Below are 24710 nucleotides of genomic sequence, written 5' to 3' on the forward strand. Positions count from 1 at the left end.
TATTTTAAGCACGAAATTATCATCCCACTAAATTATCATTAAATCTCGCGATAGCAAACGATAGCAAAAGCGCATGTTTTCATACTGTAGTTCCAAGTTAATTAGCCTAGAGCGGCCAACATGCTCAGTTAAAGACATTTAATTGAAAACCTTAAGCATATTAAGAAGAGACATGATCAGGGACGATTTTATAGCACATTTGCTCACCTGTCTGCAAACATGCGTGCTTCATGAAAGGCAAGTATTTTCTAATACACAAAGCTATCATTTTCATGTTTAACGTGAATTTGTTTAATAACGCTTCTGAATATTACTGTTTCTAATGTAATATTAAGAGGGCGCTGATTTAATGATTATAGTAAATACTGAACCTTGTGGACTGATATTTAAACCAGCGCTGAAGCGTCACGTGCGTGCTGCTTGAGCTTCATTGGCTGAGCAGAGTAGCAACAAACAACGTCACTCTTCGCCCCGCCCTCTATCGTCACGGGCTTGTGAGACACAGGATGCTGCATTGAGGACTGATGATGAAGATAGGCCCTTTCTACATCAGACACTATGAAGGCCTGAACTAGACACTACGACATTTTTGTTTATGTATGTATTCTCATCTCGTGCAACAAATTCCCGTAAATGCCAAATATCTTAATATTTTATGGAACTGTATGGGGGAGGCTGAGACTAATTGTCACACTTCCCAGTTCAGTCAATATCTCTCAGGATAGGTTTATTTTTGAATGTCAATTTATGTTTAGGCACATACATTAAAGAATTTGTTACAACATAAACACATGTTGACACTCAATGAGAACCGTATATTAAAAATCCTGTAATATGAAATCAAAATAAATAAATAAAAATCTAAGCATTATTAGGATAACATTTATTATACTTAATTAATTGTATGAAATTACTTCTTTTTGCCCCCAGTATTAATGTGACAAAATGTGACATTTATGAAAAATTCACTTGTCTGTCAAACAGCATGTGACAACTAGCCCCAGTTTCCTCATAATGTATTTATTTCTCATTATCAGTGCTGAGGTTTTACCATTCCAGCTCTAAAAATGATAAAACATTTGAGGCTGCCTTTTTGAAACCCTATTTTTTGAAACGGTTGTCTTGAATTTACCACAAAATCCTGTTTGTGAGAGAGCAGCCTATGAGATGGTGACACTTTTAAAAAATCAGGAAGTGATTTCGTATAGAAAGAGAGAGAGAGAGGGAGAGAGAGAGAGAGAGAGAGAGGAAATTCGTGCAAGCAAAACTACTTCTGCTCTGAGCTGCATGCTTTAGAGTTTGAACAACGTTTTGCTGCTGTTCGTGACATTGACATGAAAGAACGGGCAGGAAATGCTGATGGGTTACAGGAGAAACTCCATGCGTTTTAAGCAGTCACATTGGTCTAAATATGAATAGCACAAATAAAGTTGTTAACTCGACTGCAATTAGAGCTGAGGTGAGAAGACATGAAAGCTTGCAGAAAACTCTAAACAAATTTCTCAAACAGCTGGAGAGGGTTGAGGACCAGCAGCTCAAGATAGGACTAAAGGTTTTCCTTCACAGCATACAAGGTGAGCCTGAGTTAATTGGAAAAGTCTCAGAAATATCATGTGTGTGTTTATTTTGTCCCCTAGAAAACTTGCTTATAGATTCCCGTATCATTTTGCAAAGTGTGATGTTTACTTCAGGTCCTTAGGGGTCCTTTACTTACCGAGGAGACTGACTTGCACGTAAACAGCATGTTGTTCGAGTTGAACATCTATGTTGATAGAAAGGCATATCTAAATAATTCTCAGAGAAGAACAAGTTTACTAATCATTCTGGAAATGAGTTAATCACAGCTCCTTGCGTGAGAAAAAAAAAATCAAGGAATTGGGCTTTTTTTACATAGTTTGACTGCTAATGATTGTTCCATTTTTGCAGTATTATGCGCATTATCTTGAGTTTTAAAATAATATCAAATTCTAAAATGTCCCAACTGTATATTTTAGAGAAGGCAGACATATAAAAAGGAATATAAATGCTTTAACTCGTGCTAAATTGGATTATATAACCAGCAGGACGTCTGCAAATGCACATGCTCCACCATTAGACTGTGATGATGAACTGTTACTACAGTCTGGATGTTGAATCAGAATGGTGGATGTTAGTTTAAAGAGGCCCAGGTTGAAACATTAGCACCATCTTAGAGACGTCGTCATGGTGGCAGGCTTTTGAACACGAAATGCTGGTCCGTTTCCTGTCTGACGCTGTCTTGCTGCCCACGAAAGCCACATCCTCTTCATCTCAGTCAGTCTCCACCTGTCTACAGTGCTATACTCTTACTCTCCTTATCTGACTCCATTATTTTTTGTTTTCCAGAAGATTCCGCTTTTCTTTGTTTGACTTTAAATAATCTTGCAATCCATTGAAGCTCTAGCCAAATGAGCCGGCTGTAAAGTTTAAGCAGTTATTTTAAGATGCAACATTTATAAATCGTGTTAGCGGTAAACATCCGCGCAGTGCATGTTTTTAGGTTGGAACAGAAACTAATGCATCTTTAATATAGTGTTTGTCGATGCTCCTTATAATTTACTTCCTCCTCACACTTCCTCTTGTGAGCGTTAATGCATCCGTCACTCTAGGTTTCAGCTCAATATGAAGATGCAATCAATCGGCATAATCTCACCGACATTTTGTCTCTTTAAACCGAAACCAAAATGAAACAAGATTTGTATGGTACTTACCCATGCAAAACTTTCCACAATGATGCTAGGGTATTCTGGATGATTGCTAGGGTATTCTGGATGATTGCTATGGCATTCTGGATGCTTATTATATGGATTTCTTGTTTCTATGGTATTGCAGTCCCTAGATATTGCTCTGATTTTTTTTCACACATTTGATCATTTTCCTGGAGAAGGTTGTTCACACTTGCATTAACCTGCATCTATAATAATATTCTGTAAACAAAGTTGCAGAACAGACAAGATGAAATAGTATGGATGATCTTTGAATATATTAATTTAGCCCACATAGTCATGTGATGATTCAAATGATGCTTGATGGGAATAAAATAAAAGTGAAGGAAACTGTAAAGGGGAAGTCATTGCTGTTGGCTTCTGAGCATTGGGATTTGCGAATAGGACTGACACATTTAAATGTTGATTACTGCAGGGAGCCAGGAGAGTGGGAGACAGGCGGAGTGACAGCGATGTAGGGGAGAGAGAGAAAGGGGAAAATATATTTATGAGTGCGAGTTCTCCAAGAAAGAGTCCAAGGAATGTCTACCATGAAATATTAGAATATATACTATATAAATAAACTAAAGCTTTGCATTTTCTGATAAAAATATGAGTGGCGCTTGCCTGTGGTTGCCAGGGTGTTGCTATGTGGTTACTAGGGTTTTCTGGTTGGTAGCTAAGGTAATTTCTGTCATCATTTACTCATTCCATTCCAAACCTGTATGCATTTTGCTTTTCTGTGGAACAAAAAATAAGATATATAAAAAAAAAAAAAAAAATCATATGCTGAAATGAGTTCTATGATGTTTGGTTCCAAATGTTCTTCAAAATATATAATTTTGTGTTCCACAGAAGAAAGTAATGTTTGGAAGGACATGAAGGTGAGTAAATGATGATGGAATTAAACATTTCGAGTGAACTGACTCTTGAACTTAAGTATGAGCAATAGTAATAGTCACTAAAATCTTCTTTATATGCAATAAAGTAGCAAATCAATAAAAAGAACAACAAATGAGAGACGTTCACATACAAGTAACTGCATGCCCTCTTCCTAAATGTTGCTGAATTGTGTTTTGCATGGCACCTGTCTTCATGATTGATAGCAATCAATGTAATATATTATTGATTTGTGAACTCTATATGACTGCTAATTAACATAAAAAACATTAAACTCCTCCCTTTACAAGATAATTTTTTGTGATATATATATATATATATATATACACACACACACACATACTGTATATATATATATAGAGAGAGAGAGTCTTGTGTTTTGTGTAGGACACATTGATTTTTTTTTTCCCAGTTATTGAATGAATTCGAGTGTAGTATTGACTCCAATCAAGCACATTTGAACAGATCAATCAATAAATTGTCAATAATATTGCATGCCCTCACTCAATCACCTACTCATTCATACACACCTTTGCAAGGACAGTTGGTACACATAGCAGGGGTTTAGATATGGAGATAGCGAACGGGAGACTAGATGGAATCAGTGCATGAAGGAGGAGGAGTTTAGCCTCGGAATACCTTGGTAACAAGCAAGCTCAGTGTCTAGGACAGGAAAGGTGGGGGACACGGCGGCTCTTGAATCACTGTACTGACTGTGACTGTGATATGTGGCACATTGCTGCCTGATACAGCGCTGTATCGAGTGCAAAATTTGCCTCATTGATGTGTCAGTCTTGATTAGCTTTGCACATAACCACTCATATTTGTGTTTTTCTTGTGCTGCGTTGACCTCTTTTCCTTGTCAGAACCTTGCAAGCTTTACAGTCTGTCTTTATTCCTCAACACATCACTGATTCTCGCTTTTTAAGCAGGAGAGAGCGTGCGAGCGAGAGAAAAGAGAGGGAGAAGGCGAGGGAGGGAGGGAGGGAGAATGAGAGGAGGGGGTAGCAGGCTGTGGAAAGCAGGGGCTGGGAGCTGTCTGGCTGGTGACAAGGGCAGAGAGAGAGAGAGAGAGAGAGAGAGAGAAGCAGGAGATGGAGAGAGAAGCAGGGTATTCCTGCACGGTGCCGTTCTGCGTGGGTTTGAAGAAGACCTTCCACTGGAGAGATCTGAGAGACCCTTGTTCATGATGCGTGACTCGTCGAAACCCTTAGCGTGAGATGCACCTTCTTCTCTAGAATGAAGCATGATTGTCTCGCGCGTTTGCATTATTGACATCCCCGACTGCTTGACGCACCGATCACCGGAGGCGTGATGGATAGACTCTGTTTAGGGACACTAGGATCTCTCTCTGTGGACTTGCTGTAAACGTTTCCACCGATCCATGTGGCATGTAGACTGACTCCTCAGTTCGACTCTTCAGTCTGTCAGCGTCTCCTCCACACGCTGTGGAGCAGGTTGGTGAAACGATGTGCCTTGATCTGAGGTTAACAGCTCTGCATGTCTCACAGATGTAATTTTACTCTTTGTCATCCTTGAAGGAATTTTCGATCCTGTTTCCATCTTGTGCATTGTCATTTTTGCCTTTGAATCTGCCTCTTGTTGAATGTAGTCAATGGACTCGTGAGAATGCTTTTCATGCAGGTGTGGAGAGCTGGGCACATGTCTGCATGCTTAAAATAGGTGTGAGAGGACCAGAGAACAGCAATACGAAGTCTGGGAAGAAACATGGTGTGAAAGAGCACAAAGGACATTAGCTAATTTTTTTTCCCACTTTAGGAAACAAGGTCACGGTTTACTTCTTTTTGACACACTCGCTTGAACTGTCTTTTTTTTTCTATGAATTCCGTGATTTTTTTTTTCCTGCTGTGGAAGCCATTGAACAAGTGAATAACAAGATTATTTGATTAATTTTCTGTCCTTGATCTGCTGAGAAATTCTGGACCACATGAACCGAAGCGGGACGTCACAGTCAAAAACCACCTACCTTATCTCCCTCACCTTGGTGAAGGTAGAAACCACTGAGGAAAATGAGTTGGAGAAGTCCAGGCCAGCTGTGGAGGGAGCGGTGTACGATGCTGATGGAGCGAAACATCTCAAGCACCCTGGATCCAATAATGAGGGCCAGGAACGCCAGAAAATGGGTGAGGCTGTGGAGCTGGAAGCTGGAGAATCTGTCAAATTCTCAGTGGAACAGGAAATACTCCAAAGCCCAAGGGAGGACAAGGCACATTTTGCAGATGGTGTTCACCCTGGTGATAGACAAAAATCAATGATCTCACCCACCACAGAGAATGGAAGAGCCAGAGAATCCCCCGGGATGTCCCAAACCTCTTTTCCCCGAGATATAGCCAGACATCTGGGTGACATCCCGGTCCGTGCGACTCAGCGTCCCGTGTCTCTCCTTAAAGCTCATGGCGGTGGTCGTGAAGTTAAGGAATCCAGAGAGAGCATCCATGCCTCCTCAAAGAGCCTTGACCGTAAGGACAGTCGGACCAGGATTCAGTCCCCAACCAGCCCGACTCCTGGATCTTTCCGGGCATCATGGGCTGTAAGCGAGGTGAAAACTTGCGATGACGACCTCAAAGGGGTTATTGGGATGAAGAGGCCCACTGAAGGGGACATCATAGCCATGCGAACCCAAAGCCCTCGAGCCGAGAGATTAAAGGCAGGATCTACATCTCTTCCGACCCCTATCGCCTTGATTACCAAGCCTCAACGCAAAGGAAAGAGTCGCACCCTGGACAACAGCGACTTGAATTGTCTGTCTGAGGACCTCCTTAAGTGCAAAGGTGGTCAAATGGTATCTGACTTTAGAACAGCTCAGTCCCAGGGGGCTTCAGCACGTGACCGCAAGATGCTAAGATTTATTAGTGGCATTTTTACCAAGAGCACTCCAGTTGCAACCAGTGCAACCATTGTGACCCCAGTCTATAGCACCATTCAGAGGGAATCCAGTGAAGAGGAAGGTAGGAGAACATGGCTTTCTCACCCATACACAACTCAAAACTCTCAGATAAGTAGAAGCAGGATTGTTTCTGAAAATGGGAAGGGGACACACTAGGTAGCTTGCACATTTAGAAAATGAGGAATTCTTTGCATAAAGAATGCGTAATGTTTTCTAAATGTTATGTTTATATTAAAGGAATTGTTCACCCAAACATTGAAATGGTTTAATCATTTATTCACCCTTCATGTAATTCCAAACCTGGATGACTTGCGTTCTTCTTGTGAAAAATATTTTAACTATCTTTTTTTGTCTATGCAATGAAAGTCCAAAACAACATTGGACCCCATTGACTTTTCTTGTCTTAAAAAAAAAAGAGAACCACAGAAAATTGAAAGACATACATGTTTGGAATGAAATGAGTCTAAGGAAATGGTGACAGTTTTTATTATTTGGTGAACTATTCCTTTAAAGTGAAGAATCCTGATGTTTTAGTTTGCATTCATTTAAAAAAAATTGACATGTTTAAGTCTGTACACACATTTAAGGAATTCTGGTAATTAATTCTAATGCCTAGGGTTGTGGAGTTAAGATGCTGAAAGCATACTGGTCTTTTATTTACAACCACCCCCTACTGTTTCTGTTTCTGCACTGAAAAAATTGGAATGGGAAATAAATTTGATAATACCCATGCCACAGGCAGCATAATTTTGCCCAACATCCTAATCCCATCTTTGATGTTCCGCCCACTTCCTGTATTCTGGTCTCATTCTTTCACGGAAGCTTCAGTTCTTTCATCACCAGTCTCTTCATTTAAAGCCATATCCAGCCATGAATTTTAGCACTCTAAACTGAAGGGAAAGCACTGATTTCTGTAGTGAAAAAACATTTTAAATGACATAAAGCAGTATCTGAATCAACAGGCAATTGGATGGATGAGCTTAAATTTAGCCACATGCATTTTAAATCCACCCAAGCAAAAGTAAGTCTGTTTTTCTTCAAATGATCGACTATGATCTTGCAGAGATGCCTTCAAGTTCAACTAATTTATATGCGGAGCTTGTTGAACAAAGGCTTCTTTTCAAACGTCTGTATTTCTCGACAATATAGATTTGATAATTAGGTTTCCTATTTTGTAGGATGCGATTGATAATTGCACAAGTGGAACTCGATATAGGTGTGTGTGTGTGGTCAAAATGCTACGAGCAAAAGGTCTGATGTGTCTGCACACACGACGCATGCGCACACAAAATATTTACGTATGTGTTCTCCGAGTGAACAGAAGCAGCGGCTGGAGGTGGGGTTGTCATGGCAACAGGGAGGGCTGAGAGAGTTGCCTGTTGTGTGGCTGTGTTATGCGAGGGAACGAGCCACACATGAAATGAATGGGAGTGAGGGTATGCGAGGAGGGGTCCTTTTGAAAAAAAGAGAGACCAGAATGTGTCACATAGAGCGTCCGTTTAGATGGAGGGGGTGGCGTGTTGTATATGGCACATAAGGATCACACTGTCTAACCGCACTGGCTCGACTCCTGATGTGCCCCGCCGTACAATGACCTCATAGAATTGCGCTGAATTCGGAGGGGGTTAAACCTCTTCCGTTTGTGTCGTGGGTGGCGTGTGAGAGAGGAAACTGCAAACGGCATGAGTGCCAACTCAGATCGTACGCCGATCTCCTGCATCTGTGCGTCGTGAGCTGCTTTAATCAGTCCACACCGGTCACAAGGGTGTATCGCACCGATCCTCCCCCCTTAACAAAAGCATCTTTTGCCTCTCATCCGCCGCTTGATGCACCCACAGCTGTGCAGCTACACAAAAAACAAGGTGACAGGCCCGTCTATCACTGGGTGCCGGGTCTGAGCCGCTGGTGAAAAATAGTGAGAGTGTGCTAAGACTTCCAATATAAAGCGGAGAGGGGTGTGGGTGCTCTCTGCTGCTCGGATACACCTGCAGTCCTTCACGCCCTGTGAATTACCAGAGATTTATAACACCTCCAGATGAACTGTCATCCGAGGCGAAGGTGCAATCAAATTTCACATCGATGCAGAATAGAAATGTGCAACAAAAGGGCAACGCATGATCTGTGTTTAAATGGTCACAGATTGGCGTAAGAAACCAACAGTACCATTGCTCCTGTACTTTAGATAATGTGGCTTGACGTGAAGGGAGGTGATAATGTTGTTAACTCTGCTGCTCAGTGCTTGGAGGTTCTGAATGTTGTGATCACTGTATGATCATTCGGTCATGTCAAACTCGCTCTTCCTGTAAGTGAGTCATCTGAAGTTTCACGTCACTGACATCAAGGGTCAGAACGAGGGGATTTAAGCTGTAGATCAATATGAGAGATCTTTTTTTAGAAAACAAATTCAGTAGCTGGCTCACCCATAGTGAAAAATAAATATGCCAAAATGTATTTGAATTACATTTATTTTATGCTAAGTATACTGCAAATACATTCACACATTCATGTACTAAATTGGTATACTTAAAGTCTGCTAAATTGGAACAACTAATTTTGTCCTTAATGCACTTTAGTTATCCGGAAATAGTGCTGAGGTCCAACTAAAGATATACTTAAGTATATTTGATTGTGCTAAAGTGGAACTATTGCAAGTATACTTTATGTACACTTTAAATATCTTGCATTTAAAGACTGATATTATACAGAGATCATACTATTCTTACTAATAGTGATATTAAAACACATTTGTGACTTAATATTAAGAAATGTGCATTGTTCAATAAAGTACTCCAAGTAAATTTTAAATATAAAATTTATATCAGTAAGTCTCAGTAAATATGTTAATGGTTTGTAGTATACTTAGTATGAATAAATATATTTTAAATACATTTTTGCATACGTTTTTTCCACTAGTGTACCGAGACATTAATAAATCAGCACATATTCCATCTCTTTTTTTGTTGTATGATTGATTCATCTATTTTTCTGTTGTACTTTTATTAGTGGTTGCTTGCTAATCACTTCAAATCAGAATATGACCAAACCTTAATGTGATCTAAATGAGACAATGTGCTTATGGAGATATAATACATTTAATTTTATTCATTTAATCCCACACCATGGCAACTCTGTTCGAGATATCAAAAACATGTTAGCAATTCAGCATCTTTAATGTTTTGGCCTAATGTTGACAAAGTTTGGTGATGATCACATGAATCGCCTTGGAGGAGTATTAAAAAAATGTATATAAAAAAAAAAAAATCAACATTCAATCAAAAATATTTGACCTCCTGTTGGGCAGAGCTAATGAATGTAATTTAGAAAGTTGTTCAGTTTGTTGAGATCAGTATATGTACCGAATTTGGTAACACTAACCCCACCACTTCAGTCAGAAGGGGGCATCTTTTTTAATATAAAATATTGAACTTGGGGACGGGCTCTTTTAACTAGGGCAACCACTTAAAAGACCCTAGCAACTGCATAGCAACACATTAAAAGCCATTCAACTGGATAGCTAGCAACACATTAATAGCCACTCAAAACATCTTAGCTACTGCATAGGAATGCCCTGGAATTGTCTTCATTGTTTTGAAGTTAAGACTTAACTTTGACTTTTCTTTTTTCAGCATCATGTGCCAATAGCCAGGAATGGACCTTAACTCGCGCTATTCCAGAACTGCGATTGGTGAGATAACCTAAACAGTTTTTTTTATTCCTTAAGCATATAAACAACAAGTAAATTTTTTTTAGGCATACATCTATAAAAACAATATTTCAGTTGGTTAAGAGCACTAAAAAGAAGATGGTTGCACTTTATTTTAGTGTCCTTGTTACAGTGTAATTATACATTTAAGTACTGATTAATATTAATTAATTACATGTACTTACTATATAGGGTTAAGATTAGGTTTGGTTTAGGGTTTGTTGCATGTAATTATGCATAATCTATAGTAATTACTATAGAAACTACATGTAACGTGATTTATTTTGAATTTTTGTCACGCTGATGTGTAAGGATACATCTTTGACTGTAGGAAGAAAAAAGAAAAAAAGATCTGAATTTGTTTCTAAACTTTAACAAAATTAAAAGAGCACAAATAAAGACTTTTGCTATAATTTCAATTTGGTCTCAAATGTGTCTCCTCTGGAGTTTCAGATTAGATCTCAACAATGTCAGATGCTATATATTCAGTTTTTTTGAAGTGATGATTAAAATTTGTATTCTTTCTGCCGCATGCAGGGGGTTCTGGGTAGCCTTCGCAGTGGAAAATCTGCTCTGGTAAACAGATTCATCACAGGAAGTTACCTTCCACTTGAATCGCATGAGGGTGAGAACATTGTTCTTTCTCGCCTCCTTTTCGAAGACTGTCATTTTAACCGTTTAGAAGCATTATAATTGTTCTCTTGTCTTTTGACTTCGTCCTCTTTTTCTTCTCTGGAAGGGGGAAGATATAAAAAAGAAGTGTTGGTGGAGGGACAGAGTCAGTTATTGCTGATTCGAGAGGAATCTGGTCCACCAAGTGCACAGGTGTGTGAGTATTTCCCTGTGAACACTTGAGTCAGGAACATACTGTCTGCACAACAAAAATATTTAGCCAATGCAAGTGTGCATCTCCTGCTCTTCATACTTAACATTAGTGTGGCCGTAATAAACCTACAGCGGTAATAAACCTACAGCAAGTTGTCCATGCCATTAAACCGAGCTGTATTTAATTCCGTTTTACACTTGTGGACTTCCCCTTTGGGGGAATCCCCGCCTCAATTTTAAATTGCGTCCAACTTCGTCGAAAGTCGAGGGAAGTTTATTTGGACAGACCCTTGACCCCTTAATTTTGACCGAGAGAGCGAGTCTACTCAATATGTACACTTCAGGCAGATCCATAGACCAAAATGCAAAACGATTGTGCTTGCAAAATCACACTTAAAGGGATAGTTCGCCCAAAAATGAAAATTCTGTCATTATTTACTTTCCAAGTTGTTCCAAACACGTACGACTTTTGAGATCAGAAATTACGATATTTTTGATGAAATCTGAGAGCTTTCTGTCCCTCCGTTGACAGTCTACGCAACTACCACTTTGACACTTCAAAAACTTCATATGGAAATCGTAAAACTAATCCATATGAATTGAGCGGTTTAGTCCAAACATTTCTGAAGAGACGATTTTAGGCTTTTTTTCATAAATAAACACGAACGGAAAAATGTTCAAGCATGTTTGCTTGACATGCGAGAACCAATAAGGTTCATTCTCGTGTTACGCAGCACGTTTGAGCTTCAGGAAGAACCAATGAGGTTCATTCTCGTGTTACGCAGCACGTTTGAGCTTCAGGAAGAACCAATGAGGTTCATTCTCGTGTTACGCAGCACGTTTGAGCTTTAGCAAGAACCAATGAGGTTTGTTTTGTTTCACACGTTGATCTTCTGTTTATGTTCGCTGATCTATGTTTACTTCTGAATAAAAGCCTAAATAAAATCTGTTCATCATATAAAGCGATCGAGTCTCTTCAGAAAATTTGGACTAAACCGCGCAATTCATATGGATTAGTTTTACGATCTCTTTATGAACTTTTTGAAGCGTCAAAGTGGTAGTTGCGTAGACTGTCAATGGAGGGACATAAATCTCTCAGATTTCATCAAAAAGATCTTCATGTGCTGAAGATGAACGAAATTTGTACGGGTTTGGAACGACATGAGGGTGAGTAAATAATGGCATAATTATCCCTTTAATTTACCCACACCTGATATTTGAGTTATTTGTACAAGTCATTGACATGTAACTGCATAATACTTAATCTGACTTATTTACACCGTTATAGTTTATTGTATTGTTAATATTTTCATTCGTGTACATTTTTATATTTTCTCCAACAGCCTAAGCATACATACAGGCCTATAAAATGGTGCTTATGGATAAAAGCTGTAAATAATAAATCAGCTTCATAGCGGATTCCAAGTGATCATGGAGTTCCATTTAAACACATTGCAAGGGTTCTGCCCGCAGTGGGCACTTAAGCAACGTAAGCACCAATGACGTACGTCTAAGTGAATGAGACAGAGGGAAGTTAGCAAAGGAAGGGCATAAAAAATGGACTTAAACACAACCACAGATGTGGTTAAATAATTTTAAATAGAAACTGAAGAAGAAGACAGGTCATGCAATTACGCCCTTGTGGAAAGATTGAGAATGCTGCTTTCTCATGTTGGTTTATTTATGCTTTTTACACATTTTGGACTGATGCGTGAAATTGAGACTCTTGTAACAAGAAGCATTTGTCTGCACGTACTTGCGTAGAATATATTTGTATGTACGCTACCATTTGGGGTCTGTAAGAAATGATGTTATTGAAAGTGTGCATTTATGTGCTCAAAAATACAGTAAAAACAATAATACTGTGAAATCTTATTACAATTTAAAAGAACTGTTTGAATATATTTTAAACTGTAATTTGTTCCTGTGATCAAAGCTGAATTTTCAGCATCATTACGCCAGTCTTCAGTGTCACATGATCCTTCAGAATCATTCTAATATGATGATTTGCTGATCAAGAAACATTTCTTATTATTATCAATGTTGAAAACAGTTGTGCCGGTTAATTTTTTTTTTGTAGAAACCATGCTAAAAAAAATGTAGGATTCTTTGATGAATAGAAAGTTCAAAAGAACTACATTTATTTGAAATAGAATTGTTTTTGTAACATTATAAATATCTTCACTTTAACGTTTGATCAATTCCAAAAGAAAATGGCTGACCCCAAACCTTCGAACAGTAGTGTATTCTGCATTATACTCTTCCGGCATCCCACTGTTTTTCATTCCTACATTTGTGATTGTAGATCTGCAACTGGCTCGATGGTCTCATCCTGGTTTTTAGTCTGGAAAACGAAGCAAGTTTCCAGGATGTGTACAAGAACTACAGTGAGCTAGGTGCACATCGGAACATAGCAGAAATCCCCATTATAGCGGTAGGAACGCAAGGTAAGAGATACACTCGTCTTGGTTTCAGGGATGTTTTTTTTATCAATATGGTGTTGAGTGTTTTTCTTCCTGCAGATAAGATCAGTAGCACTAACGCCCGTGTGATTGAGGACAAGAGGGTCCAGCAGCTGTGTATAGATGTGCGTCGCTGCACTTACTATGAGACCTGTGCCACATATGGACTTAATGTGGACAGAGTGTTTAATGAAAGTGAGTTTCATCTCAAAATAACATGTTACTTCCAAACAGGATGACAGTGTTGACTGGACAAACTTGTTTCCCTCTTAGTGACTCACAAGATTGTTGCTGCCAAGAAGCAAGCCGCCCTTCTGGCCTCCTGTAAATCTCTCCCAAACTCCCCGAGTCACTCGGGGGCCTCGACTCCAGTGTCAGGGCCCGGACAGGTATTTGTTTGGGTCAATTCTGGGTCAAAGAAAATCACATTTTCATTACTATTATGCAAAAAAATGTGTGAAGTGCAGTTGTAAGTTATCATTAATTCTTGCCATGAATTGAATTTAAACATTTATAACACTTTACGATAAGGTTTCATTCATTAACTACATTAGTTAGCATGAACTAATAATAAACTGCACTCCTACAGCATTTATTCATCTTTTTGCGAATACATTATTAAAATCAAAAGTTTTCAAAAAGTATTTTTTTTATTAGTTAACGTTAACAAAGACTAACAAATACAGTAACAAATGTATGGCTCATGGTTAGGTCATGTTAGTTAATACATTACCTAATGTTAACAAATGAGACCTTATTGTAAAGTGTTACCAAAAGTAGTTTATTTTCTCATTACAATATTGTGAATTTAGGGAGAAAATTTTGATGAGAATAATGCCACAATGAAACATCTTAATGGCTCTACTGAAAATAAATATTATAAATATTATTAAATATAGTATACCTACTTTCTTTATTCAAATTTTCTTTTGTTTTGTTTTGAAATATGACCTATTTTAAGGAATTAAATTCCAACATCATGTTCTTGAGTATTGTTGGGGTGTAAAATATCTAATTTAATTAGTTTGATATCCTTTGCTTACTTCAAAATCAGTATTAATATTATGTCAGTATTATTTACCAATTTAATCATTATAATAAAATGAATAAAAGTTCAAATTACATGCTTATATTTTATTGTAGATGAATTATAAATGATAAAATTCCATATCAATAAATACATTTTAATTTCAGATTGATGCATTACACATTTTTATACCCCTGTTGTTGAGTATTTGACTGTTTTAAAGGATTATGGAAAACTTCATCAATCTGTCTGCACCATTAACCATTCCACCAAACCTCTGTCTCATTCTTCTTAATGTCCCATCATCCTCTCTTAGGCCAGTAATGGGGGTCAAAGTAGTGATTACCCCTCCTCTTTGCCTTCTACCCCTGTGATAAGTCACAAAGACATACGGGGTGGGGCAAGTGGAGACGGGGGCTCGCAACGAAATCCGCCCCGACGACGGACCTCTTTATTTGCGGTTAGTTCTTTGAGCTCATTACAAAGAGTGTCAAATCTTGCCAGTTACATTATGTGCAACACCAGTGATGTTGTACTGTATTATTTATATTTTAAAGCATAGTTGACCTTATATCTGAATGATTATAGTAATCTGAGGTGATGTGTGTAATATTTTTAAAGTAAAATAATTTCTTCCATCCAAATTTAGTATGTGAAGATAACTATTAATTGTGGCAGATGGAGAAACCTCTTCGGAGAAAGTTTTGGTGATACTAGTGAAATTACATACGTCACCTTCAAATGTTGTTACAAAAAAAAACTGAAGTATGACAGCATCTTCAGTCTGAGATTCTGTTTGTGAACTTTCTGTCACTCTAACACTCACTTCATCTCATGAGTCATATCTGTCTTCCTTCCTTTACGTGTTTCACCTTCCTCTCATCTGCACTTTATCTAACATGTCTGTTATTTTAGAACCGTCGTGGAAGTGACTCTGAGAAAAGAGCATCAGATAGCAGAGGTGACATGAGCAGTCGGTCGGTTCCTATTAAACAGGTACACGTGAGATCTCAGCTTTGAGGATGTGTGTCGTGGGGCTTCTGTGAAATGCAGTGGCCCCGAAAAGTGTTTGGACATCTTTGAATCTCATTGCATTAGAAGAATAATGAAATAAACCGCTATGTTTTTTTTTCTTTGTTAGGGAACTTTGTGGAAACGCAGTGAACGCTCTTTAAATAAGGAGTGGAAGAAGAAGTACGTGACGCTGTCAAACAACGGCATGCTGATGTATCATTCAAATTTAAATGTGAGTAATGCTTTCTTGTAATCCGTTGTTTTCGTCAGAGCAGTGTTTTTACACATCCTTCATTAACAAATACTTCCTGTGTGCTTCTGTTTTTATAATCACATTTTGTGTTTTGTCCTTCTTTGTACAAAAAATGAATACTGCTGTTCATCACTGTGTTTTTGACTTAGTATTTTTTGATTTATTAGTTTATTATAAAATAGTGTGTTCAGGTGTGATGCTGTATCTGTATTTAATATTATTGCCTTTTGCCAGGAAAATAACTCTTTAAAAAATATATATTTCCTTACTCAGTATTTTCATATTGATTTCCAGTACAAATATATAAACATCAAGATATATTTAGTAGAGAGGCAAAATGACTTAAGATATTAAGTCTTGTTTACAGAAAAATGGACCAGAGTTAAAGGAGAACTCCGGTCAATTTTAACATTAAGCTCATTTTTTGGTACATTTGGAGTGCTATATATATATTATAAGAAATATATAAAAAATACCTGTATTTACATCCTGTTTTCGGTCGAAGTCCACAGTAGTCGATTGTCGAGTTCACGCGCGTGATCATAGGTACTAAACCTATGTGCGTGAACTCGACAATTGACTACTGTGGACTTCGACCGAAAACAGGATGTAAATACAGGCATGTGCGCTGGCTGAATAAACATCATTTTTTATATATTTCTTTCACATCTACTGCAGTCAGATTCACCCGCGTTCACTCAGAAGGAATCACTCACATGACCTGTGCACTTGTAATGACACATCAATGATGTTAAGAGGCTAAAAGCAGGTTTAAAACTTGCCCCATTGAAGTCAACAGGGTGCAAATTTTAAAACGAGGATAACACGGTGTAGGCAACACCGATTTTTGTCGTTGTTCTCTGTACTGACAGCACTCCAAATGTACAAAAAAAATGAGCTCAATGTTAAAATTGACCGGAGTTCTCCTTTAAGCGAGTTTATGCTTTACACAAGGAAAATATCTGAAAGTGAAGTAAGATAAATAATCTTGTTTTCCCTTTGAATTAAGTTTCTTTTTCTGACCCCACTGGCAGATTTTTTTAAATCATAAACTCACTTAATTTTGAAGATGATAAAAAAAACAAAAACAAGACTTAATATCTTAAGTGATTTAGCTTCTCAAGTAAATGTATCTTGATTTAAGAATTTTTGATATTTGTAATGAAAATATTTTTTTGCAGTGTATAATTATATTAAATATAGTATATATATAATATACAGTATACATATATGTGTGTACAAACCACACACACACACACAGATACACACACACACATATGTAATAAATATAATAATGTATACACACACATATTATATAAACAAAAACTTTTATGTTAGATGCAATTAATCGATTTGACTGCACTAATGAAATATTTAAATACCAATTTAAATATCATATTATATAATTAAATTATAATTAAACAATATATTAAACCAGACAATTTTAATTGTCAATATTATTATATTATATAATACTATTATATAGTACTCAGTGTGATTTATATTTTTTACAAATTAATACAAAATTATATCGTTATATTTTGGGTGTGGATTTACAGCTAATCTGTGTTGTAATGATTAAAATCCAGCGCAGAAAATGTTTTGTCAAATGCTTTGATGAAATTGCCTGATAAATTTACAAAACCTTTACAAAATCTAAAAGCTTGAATGTTTTGCTATTTTTGGCTGTGGAAGAGAAATGGCGTATTTGTCAGTTAGGTCCATGCATTGTATTACTCATAATATAGTGTTGACATACTATATTATGAGCAATACAATCCATGGACCTAACTCACAAATACGCCAGTATTATGCATATATTTATGATTTTAGGAGTTTATGCAGAACGCTCAAGGGAAAGAGATGGATTTATTGCGAGTAACAGTAAAGGTGCCAGGAAAGCGTCTTCATCGCGCTGTCACTCCCGGCGGGCCGTCCCCCGGCCCGGCTCTTGTCCCTGTGCCAGGTGTAAATGGACTTAGTAAAGACAAGCAGTCATCTGAAGGGGGCGCTACATGTAAGTGAAATCTTTTAAAATGTACTCACAAATGAAATAAAATAATTGTAACGGTTTCTCACTGTCATGGTTTCTCTCTTTCCAGCAAATCTTCTGACTGTAGAAGAGACATCCAGAACTGGCTTGTCATTTCATAATGATCAAAGGGTGAAACGTTGCCCGTCATCTGTGTCTAATAAAGGGTTCAGCGTGGGTGCGTAAATATTTAGTTTGCACCTTCCATTCATTCCTTCTATAACAGTTTTGGAGAATTATAAATTAAAAGTAGCAATGCTACTAACCTGGAAATGAAGGTAGCTCAGCATTGGTTTCCAACCGCAAAGTGTAGTGATTCATTTCAGTTCATGTCAAGTTCATATGCAAATCTGATCATTTTGACCGTTCATTTTAAAGATTCATATCACTTAGTGGTGTTACCTTTTCTATTTACTTGTCCGGTTTTGCACTGAAATATTTAGTTAAATAAATACACCAGTCCATGACGGTGTTTCGATTTAGTATTTTCCTGTTTGATTCAATATTCTTAGTTTTATTACTTACATTTAGTGTTAATGTGTGTGTTTAATGCTGTAACTGTAATTGAGACGTATTCTTTTTTTCTTTTCTTTTTGTTGCAGGGAAATACTTAATATAAAAATATGATATAATTATATTAAAAAAAATATATTATATAGTATATTATTATAGTATAATATGTAGCACTGTTTTATATATATATATATATATATATATATATGTGTGTGTATAGTATATAATATATTTGCTAAATGATTCAATGTAAATGTAATGTAAATATATATATATATATATATATATATATATATATATATATATATATATATATATATATATATATATATATATATACAGTATATATAATAAAATTCCATTATATAATAGTATTATTTTAATTTTACTATAATATGTTTAAATATACTCAATATATTTAATACATATATAATTGTTTAGATTTTTGGCTAAATCTTCAGAATAGTTACAAATCTTTTTCAGGAAATGTTTTGACAAAATGCTGTCCTCTTTTTTGCATTATCTTAATAGAATCAAGCATTGAGGGAGCTACAAGTCCTCCCTTAGGAAAAGAACACATCCCGTCTTCTCCGATGACTGACAGGAAGAAGAAAAAACGAAACAGAAGTATTAACCTGAAAGGAGACGCAGCGGCTGGACAGGCTGAGGGTAAGAGATCAGATTTATGAAAGATTGAGCTCAACGCGCTGCAACTGAAGGAAACGCATGCAAATAGAAAAACACCTGCAAATCAGTTTCACAACACATCACAACCAAATACAGAAACGCGTTGAGCTCTCTCGTACTTGATCCAGTGTTACTGCTAAAGCAATCAGATGTATTACTGTGACGAGTTTGCAATTTTTCTTTCTTCTCTTTTCCTTTATGAATCCAGTATGGCCCTGATTAATTGCTTTCTGTAAGGTCCTCTTACAATCTCTTTTACTTCTTACTTTCTTCTTTCCTTTCTTCCTCTTATCCTCTGCTGCCCTGGACTAATTTCTTGCACCGCAAGCCAAGCGCAAAATGTGGAAATTAAAAAGCTTTGGTAGCTTGAGAAACATTAACAAAACAGGTAACCTGAATGTATGAAATGTGTGAGTGGCTGAGCTGACTCCATCTTGCTGTCTTTTCTGCAGTATGTGTCTCTATGTCCATCTCATGTCACATCATTAGATTACAGCAAATGGATCTGAGTCTTTCTGTCTGTGTTCCTGTCTCCCGAAACACATAATTATACTGAGACGATACATTAGACTGTGGACACAATGGGTGTTTTTATTGATCCCTTCCTCTTGTGTAAATAACTGTTGCTCTCGCCCAAACAGAGGAAGAGAGCACGGACTTCATCATCATATCGAGCACAGGACAGAGCTGGCATTTTGAAGCCCAAAGTCAAGAGGACAGGGACGCCTGGGTTCAGGCCATCGAAAGCCAGATCCTTGCAAGTCTACAGAGCTGTGAGAGCAGAAATAAGGTACAGAAGGCAATAAATGATTATCTAACAAGCTCTAATCTGATCTCTATCCGTCTGTCATTATCAGGAACATCTTTTAAAGATTTGCAACACAAACCTAAACTTTTGAGAGCTCTTTTATGTTCACTTATATGCATCAAAAGATCCATTACATCTTTTTTTTTAGATATTACCTTTCATGTAGTGTTTGTGAGTGTAAACATCTGCAAAGTTTCCACAATAAATTGAGTTATTGTCTCCCAAAATAAAGAACCGATTCTGAACTGCCTGAAACGAATCATCGGTTATTCCAGTCTTACTTACTGATCGTACCTACGTAGGTTTGTAACAAATTTGCATAATGGTCTTCATTGGCCATCTGTGAACCACGTCTACTTTGACCCAAGCGCTGTAGTTGTAGCTGAGAGTGGAAGAGTTTAGTTCGTGTTGTCGACATGTCGAAAAGATGATGTTTTCTGCGCTGCGAAAGCAAATCCACTTTGCTGCTTTTCCAAAGAATGAGAACTCGCACTGGAATTGATACAGTAAAACTGATGCCATTGTTACTGTTCAATATCACTGTGTATCAAAGTGCTGAAGGAGCTTAAATTCAGATATGGTAATGGGAGTTTTGTTTCCGACACGTGCTGTGAGCGGTAGACCAATCACAACAGATTGGGTCATCTGACCAATCAGAGCAGAGTAGACTCTCGAAAAGGAGGAGCTTAGAGAAACTGAATCCTTTATCAAACACTGTGAGAAAAAAGGTGATGCCAAGGTGTTTTTTTTTTACCTTGGATGCATGTAAACCTATTGTAGGAGACCTCAAAACAAAATTAGGAACCTTTAAAATAGCATAAATAGCATTACCTTTTCCATATCCCTAAAATCGAAGAGCAATAATTGGTTAATAAAATCATTAGAGGACACTGATTCCTTCTATATACATAAATCATGTTAAAAAAAAACAATGTACTATACATATTAACAGTTTGCTGTGTAATATCACAAAATAATGGACTTAATTTTTAACTCTCAGGCTCGAAGGAACAGCCAAAGTGAAGCTGTTGCCTTGCAGGCCATTCGAAATGCCAAAGGGAACGACCTCTGTGTGGACTGTGCAGCACCAAGTAAGTGTCCTGAAATGATGCCTTGTTATGAAAATATAAACCACAAAATATAAATGTTGAGATCTCTGTCATTGTTCAGTGCATGAGAACATTACGCTCTCCTTGCAGATCCAACATGGGCGAGTCTTAATCTTGGTGCTCTGATCTGCATCGAGTGTTCGGGGATACACCGGAACCTGGGGACGCACCTGTCCCGTGTACGCTCGCTAGACCTGGACGACTGGCCCAGTGAACTTACAAAAGTGCTTTCGGCTATAGGGAATCATATGGCCAACAGCATTTGGGAGACCTGTACCCAAGGGTGCCAGAAGTTGACACCCGAGGCAACAAGGTGAGCTGGCTTTGACCGTGAATGTCATTGTGGACAATGATTCAGAGCCACTATGGTAATAATTTGACCTTTGCTGGGTGTTTGTCTCAGAGAGCAGAGGGAGTCGTGGATCCGTGCCAAATACGAACAGCGGGCATTTGTGTCGCCCTTGCCCGCTCAGTGTTCAGAGGACACAATGTCGACTTGGCTGCTTAAAGCAGTAATCGACAGGGACCTTCCGAGACTTCTGCTGCTCCTCGCGCACAGCACCAAGGAACTGATCAACATCCCGCCTGAAGGAGCAGCGCAGCAGCATCACAGCGCATTACATGCGTCCTGCCAGCTGGGCGACGTGGTCATGACACAGCTGCTGGTCTGGGTGAGTTATTGAGCCTGACATGTGATATAAAAAGCCCAAAACGTCTTTTTGAATAAGAGATTTTTTGGAACCGTTTATTGAACCTTTAGACAACATTTTTTTAATCCTCTCCTCGCATTCTGTAACAAATCCTTCCCTCGCTGGTCAAAATTAGCCTGGCTAACGTCAGACCCCGTCTCATTGAGACGTGGTCTGGGAACCACATGTTCATTTTCTCGTATTTGAGGCGTGGTTTTACGAATGCCCAGAGCCGTTTATTGGGCGCTACGAATGTCTATCAAATGCGCCTGTACGTAGCTCATAGCCAATCGTTTCAATTATACCAGATGACGTATGTAGAGCGACAGAAATTCGACGAGGAAGAAGACGAGGGGTCAGAGATTTATGTGTACACGATGGCGTTCAGCGACTAAACTACTTAGAACACTATGTAAGGCTGCATCGAAAGGTAACTTCGCGTCTGCTGCCATGTTGGATCCATAGATATAAACAAACTGCTTCGGTGTGTCGCATAGACATCGTCATCGTCTTGCTGCTCCCTCCCTGTTCTGTGATTGGTTCCCTTTTTGAGGGGAAAATCTGGTCCATGGTGTCCAGGCTGCCTAGCAGCGTGAATAAAATAGCAGCATGGGGAAACCCGAATGACCCGAAGCCATAGAATTATACTTTTTTTTTTTGTTCAGAAAGCTTGTATCATTTCATTTTGATAATATTTTTTTCTATTTTTTATTTTATTATTTTTTATTTAATGTACCCTTTAAATTACTAGATTTTATCAATAAATAATATAATCTAATTCAACTCTCCAAAACATGTATAACCAGCTCAAATCAGCTCACAATATCTCACATTGTGTCAATTTGGGTGTCTCTATCGACCTCTTGTGGAAAAAAATATATAACATGATATTCATGACTCTTGCCGCTAGATGGCCTTATAGCTCTATATGGAGCAAATGAGCTGTTCCCCTGGGTCCTAAAGTCCGTTCTTGAGTTTATCTTTTATCACTCTTTTTGTATAATCATGGTTCAACAAGAGTCCAAAGGTCTTGGACCACTCCAATGAACATTACATTAAAAAATAATGTTTATATATATATATTTATATATACATCTAGTTTCGGGTCAAAATGACCCGAGGGAAGGATGAGTGTGTGTTTTTGTCGAGAATCATATTTGATACATCAGGCTTTTATGGCTCAGATAGTATGATATAGGAGAATATGGAGCTCATACTCGAAGGTTAAACTTTTATTCAAAAATAAAATGTATTAAAAAAAATAAAAAATAAACAGTATTCAGAGGCCCAAACTCAGCAAGAGTGTGCAATTTGGTGCAGATGCTATTTATATGGCCAAAAAGTAAGATACATAACATATAATGCAATGCAATGATTGAGAGAAATAATAAATGTTCCTCAAAATCCTGATGGATCATATTTGAGACTCACATTTTAACATACTTTTTCTGAAAAATTACGTTTGGGTAATCAAGCAAACCTAAGTTGCTTCAGTCCAGTAAATGTTCATCTTAAAATACTGATAACAATATAATAGTTATTCTTACGTTTACTTTATAAAAATCATTCGATTTCACAGCAGAAAGTCACATGTACCGCGACCTGAAGGTGGACATTTTTAGAATTACATTAAAAGGCCCTTTACTTGCTAAAAAATAGAAACTATCAATCAGAATGTAGTTTGTGTACAACAGTTTTTTTTTAGCAAAGTTTTAATCATGTTGATAATTAGAAATGTGCATATCAAATATGAGATACTGTAGGCTTATAGTGTTAAATGTCATTTTTGTAGAATTTTCTTTTTTGTGTGAACCATTCCTTTTAGCTTTTGCACTTTCAGTATTGCATTGTTTGCGCATTTATAACAGGTTCTTTGTTTTGTTTTTTGCTTGATTGTGCTCTACAGTACGGCAGTGATGTGAAGTCAAAGGATCCACAAGGTCGAACCGCACTGACGTTGGCGCGCCAAGCCGGGAGCAAAGAGTGTGCTGAGATTCTCGTCCAGCACGGCTGTCCCAGTGAGACGTCACCCACCTCCCCGACTCCCGTTCTCTCCCGCAAAAGTAGCATCACGAGTGTCGGACGTGTCAATTCCAGGAGGAGGGTCTCGTAACCCATGAACGTTCATGATCACATAAACATTTTCACCAGGGCCATTTTTATTTCTTCATACAGAGTTGTGTGTTCCATGCGTCTGTGAATCCCCCCCCCAGAATATTGACAACAACGCTGTATTTATATACTGTACGTATATCCTTGCGGATTCCTCAGAAAAGGGAAAAAGAAAAAAGAAAAAAGAAACTCTTAATTGTCCTTATTAGAAGGCTTAGAATGACAGCTACAAAATTTCAACATGCCTTTTGACAGAAAATGGAAGCTGTTTTACCAACTAAAAAGCAATATTATTTATAATATGCTGGTTAATATATGTATTATAGATGCATTACATGGAAAAATGTAGCTTGAGAGTTTCCCAAAGCAATCTGAGGGAATGTATTTACCATTATGACTGTCATTACCATTGTTCTTTAAAATAGAAATCATGGCTGAGGGTAATGTAATGTAAGAACATGTTTATATCCAGACTCCAGAAGAAATAGTATTTGTCATTGTGCATCATTTCTAAATACTATAGACAATAAACTCTGATCTTCAACCTCTCTTTGGTACTGCTTGTTAAGTTTCCATCCACATTATAATGCCTCAAAACTTCACTGTCATTGAAGGCCTGTTTGATTTCAGAGAATCCCGCTGGTTAAAATATAAATTGTGCTATTATATGTGTAAGAGCAAGTGACAGAGCTCATGCATATAAATGCAAGATTGCCTTCATAGAATAATGTTTCTTGGCCTTATCTCATATCTGCATTTTGAATTCTTTACACATCTGATAATCACCATGCAGCCACTCTTCCAAAATGTTGCTAAATTGACCACTTCTTAAATTAGACCACTCCTTCAAATGACCACATTAAAATGTGGCTGTGACTTAAACACGAAACCTGGATGACAACAGCAGATTGGATGCCTTTAATTACATCTGAACACATTTGTGCA

General features: G+C 37.6%; 1 protein-coding gene across 10 annotated transcripts; it reads left to right on the forward strand.

The window, feature by feature from the left end:
* The first annotated feature begins 1227 nt into the window (after nt 1-1227).
* Nucleotides 1228-24309, forward strand: agap2 (ArfGAP with GTPase domain, ankyrin repeat and PH domain 2). Of its 10 annotated transcripts, none has more exons than XM_084427264.1 (19): nt 1232-1574; nt 10158-10216; nt 10772-10859; nt 10974-11059; nt 13365-13506; nt 13582-13716; nt 13795-13910; nt 14865-15008; nt 15464-15544; nt 15690-15794; nt 17649-17832; nt 17918-18025; nt 18892-19029; nt 19376-19435; nt 19689-19837; nt 20856-20946; nt 21055-21277; nt 21368-21635; nt 23560-24309. In XM_084427264.1, exons 1-19 carry the CDS (start codon nt 1412-1414, stop codon nt 23764-23766), a joined length of 2547 nt encoding a protein of 848 aa, XP_084283390.1. In that variant the 5' UTR covers nt 1232-1411; the 3' UTR covers nt 23767-24309. The 10 variants fall into 10 exon arrangements, with proteins under 10 accessions (XP_084283384.1, XP_084283390.1, XP_084283391.1 ...); XM_084427265.1 differs by having other exon boundaries at nt 17661-17832; XM_084427257.1 differs by lacking the exon at nt 1232-1574 and adding an exon at nt 4618-6592.
* Nucleotides 24310-24710: the final 401 nt, after the last annotated feature.

This window comes from Rutilus rutilus (genome assembly GCF_951802725.1).
Source record: "Rutilus rutilus genome assembly, chromosome: 13".
Classification (NCBI taxonomy): domain Eukaryota; kingdom Metazoa; phylum Chordata; class Actinopteri; order Cypriniformes; family Leuciscidae; genus Rutilus; species Rutilus rutilus.

Bases quoted from the DNA above. Each gene is read 5' to 3' on its own strand.
- agap2 (XM_084427257.1), top strand. From the start codon at position 5,572: ATGAACCGAAGCGGGACGTCACAGTCAAAAACCACCTACCTTATCTCC. The intron at 10,860-10,973 runs GTGAGAACATTG...CTTCTCTGGAAG, and splicing joins TCCACTTGAATCGCATGAGG to GGGGAAGATATAAAAAAGAA. The intron at 18,026-18,891 runs GTGCGTAAATAT...TTATCTTAATAG, and splicing joins TAATAAAGGGTTCAGCGTGG to AATCAAGCATTGAGGGAGCT.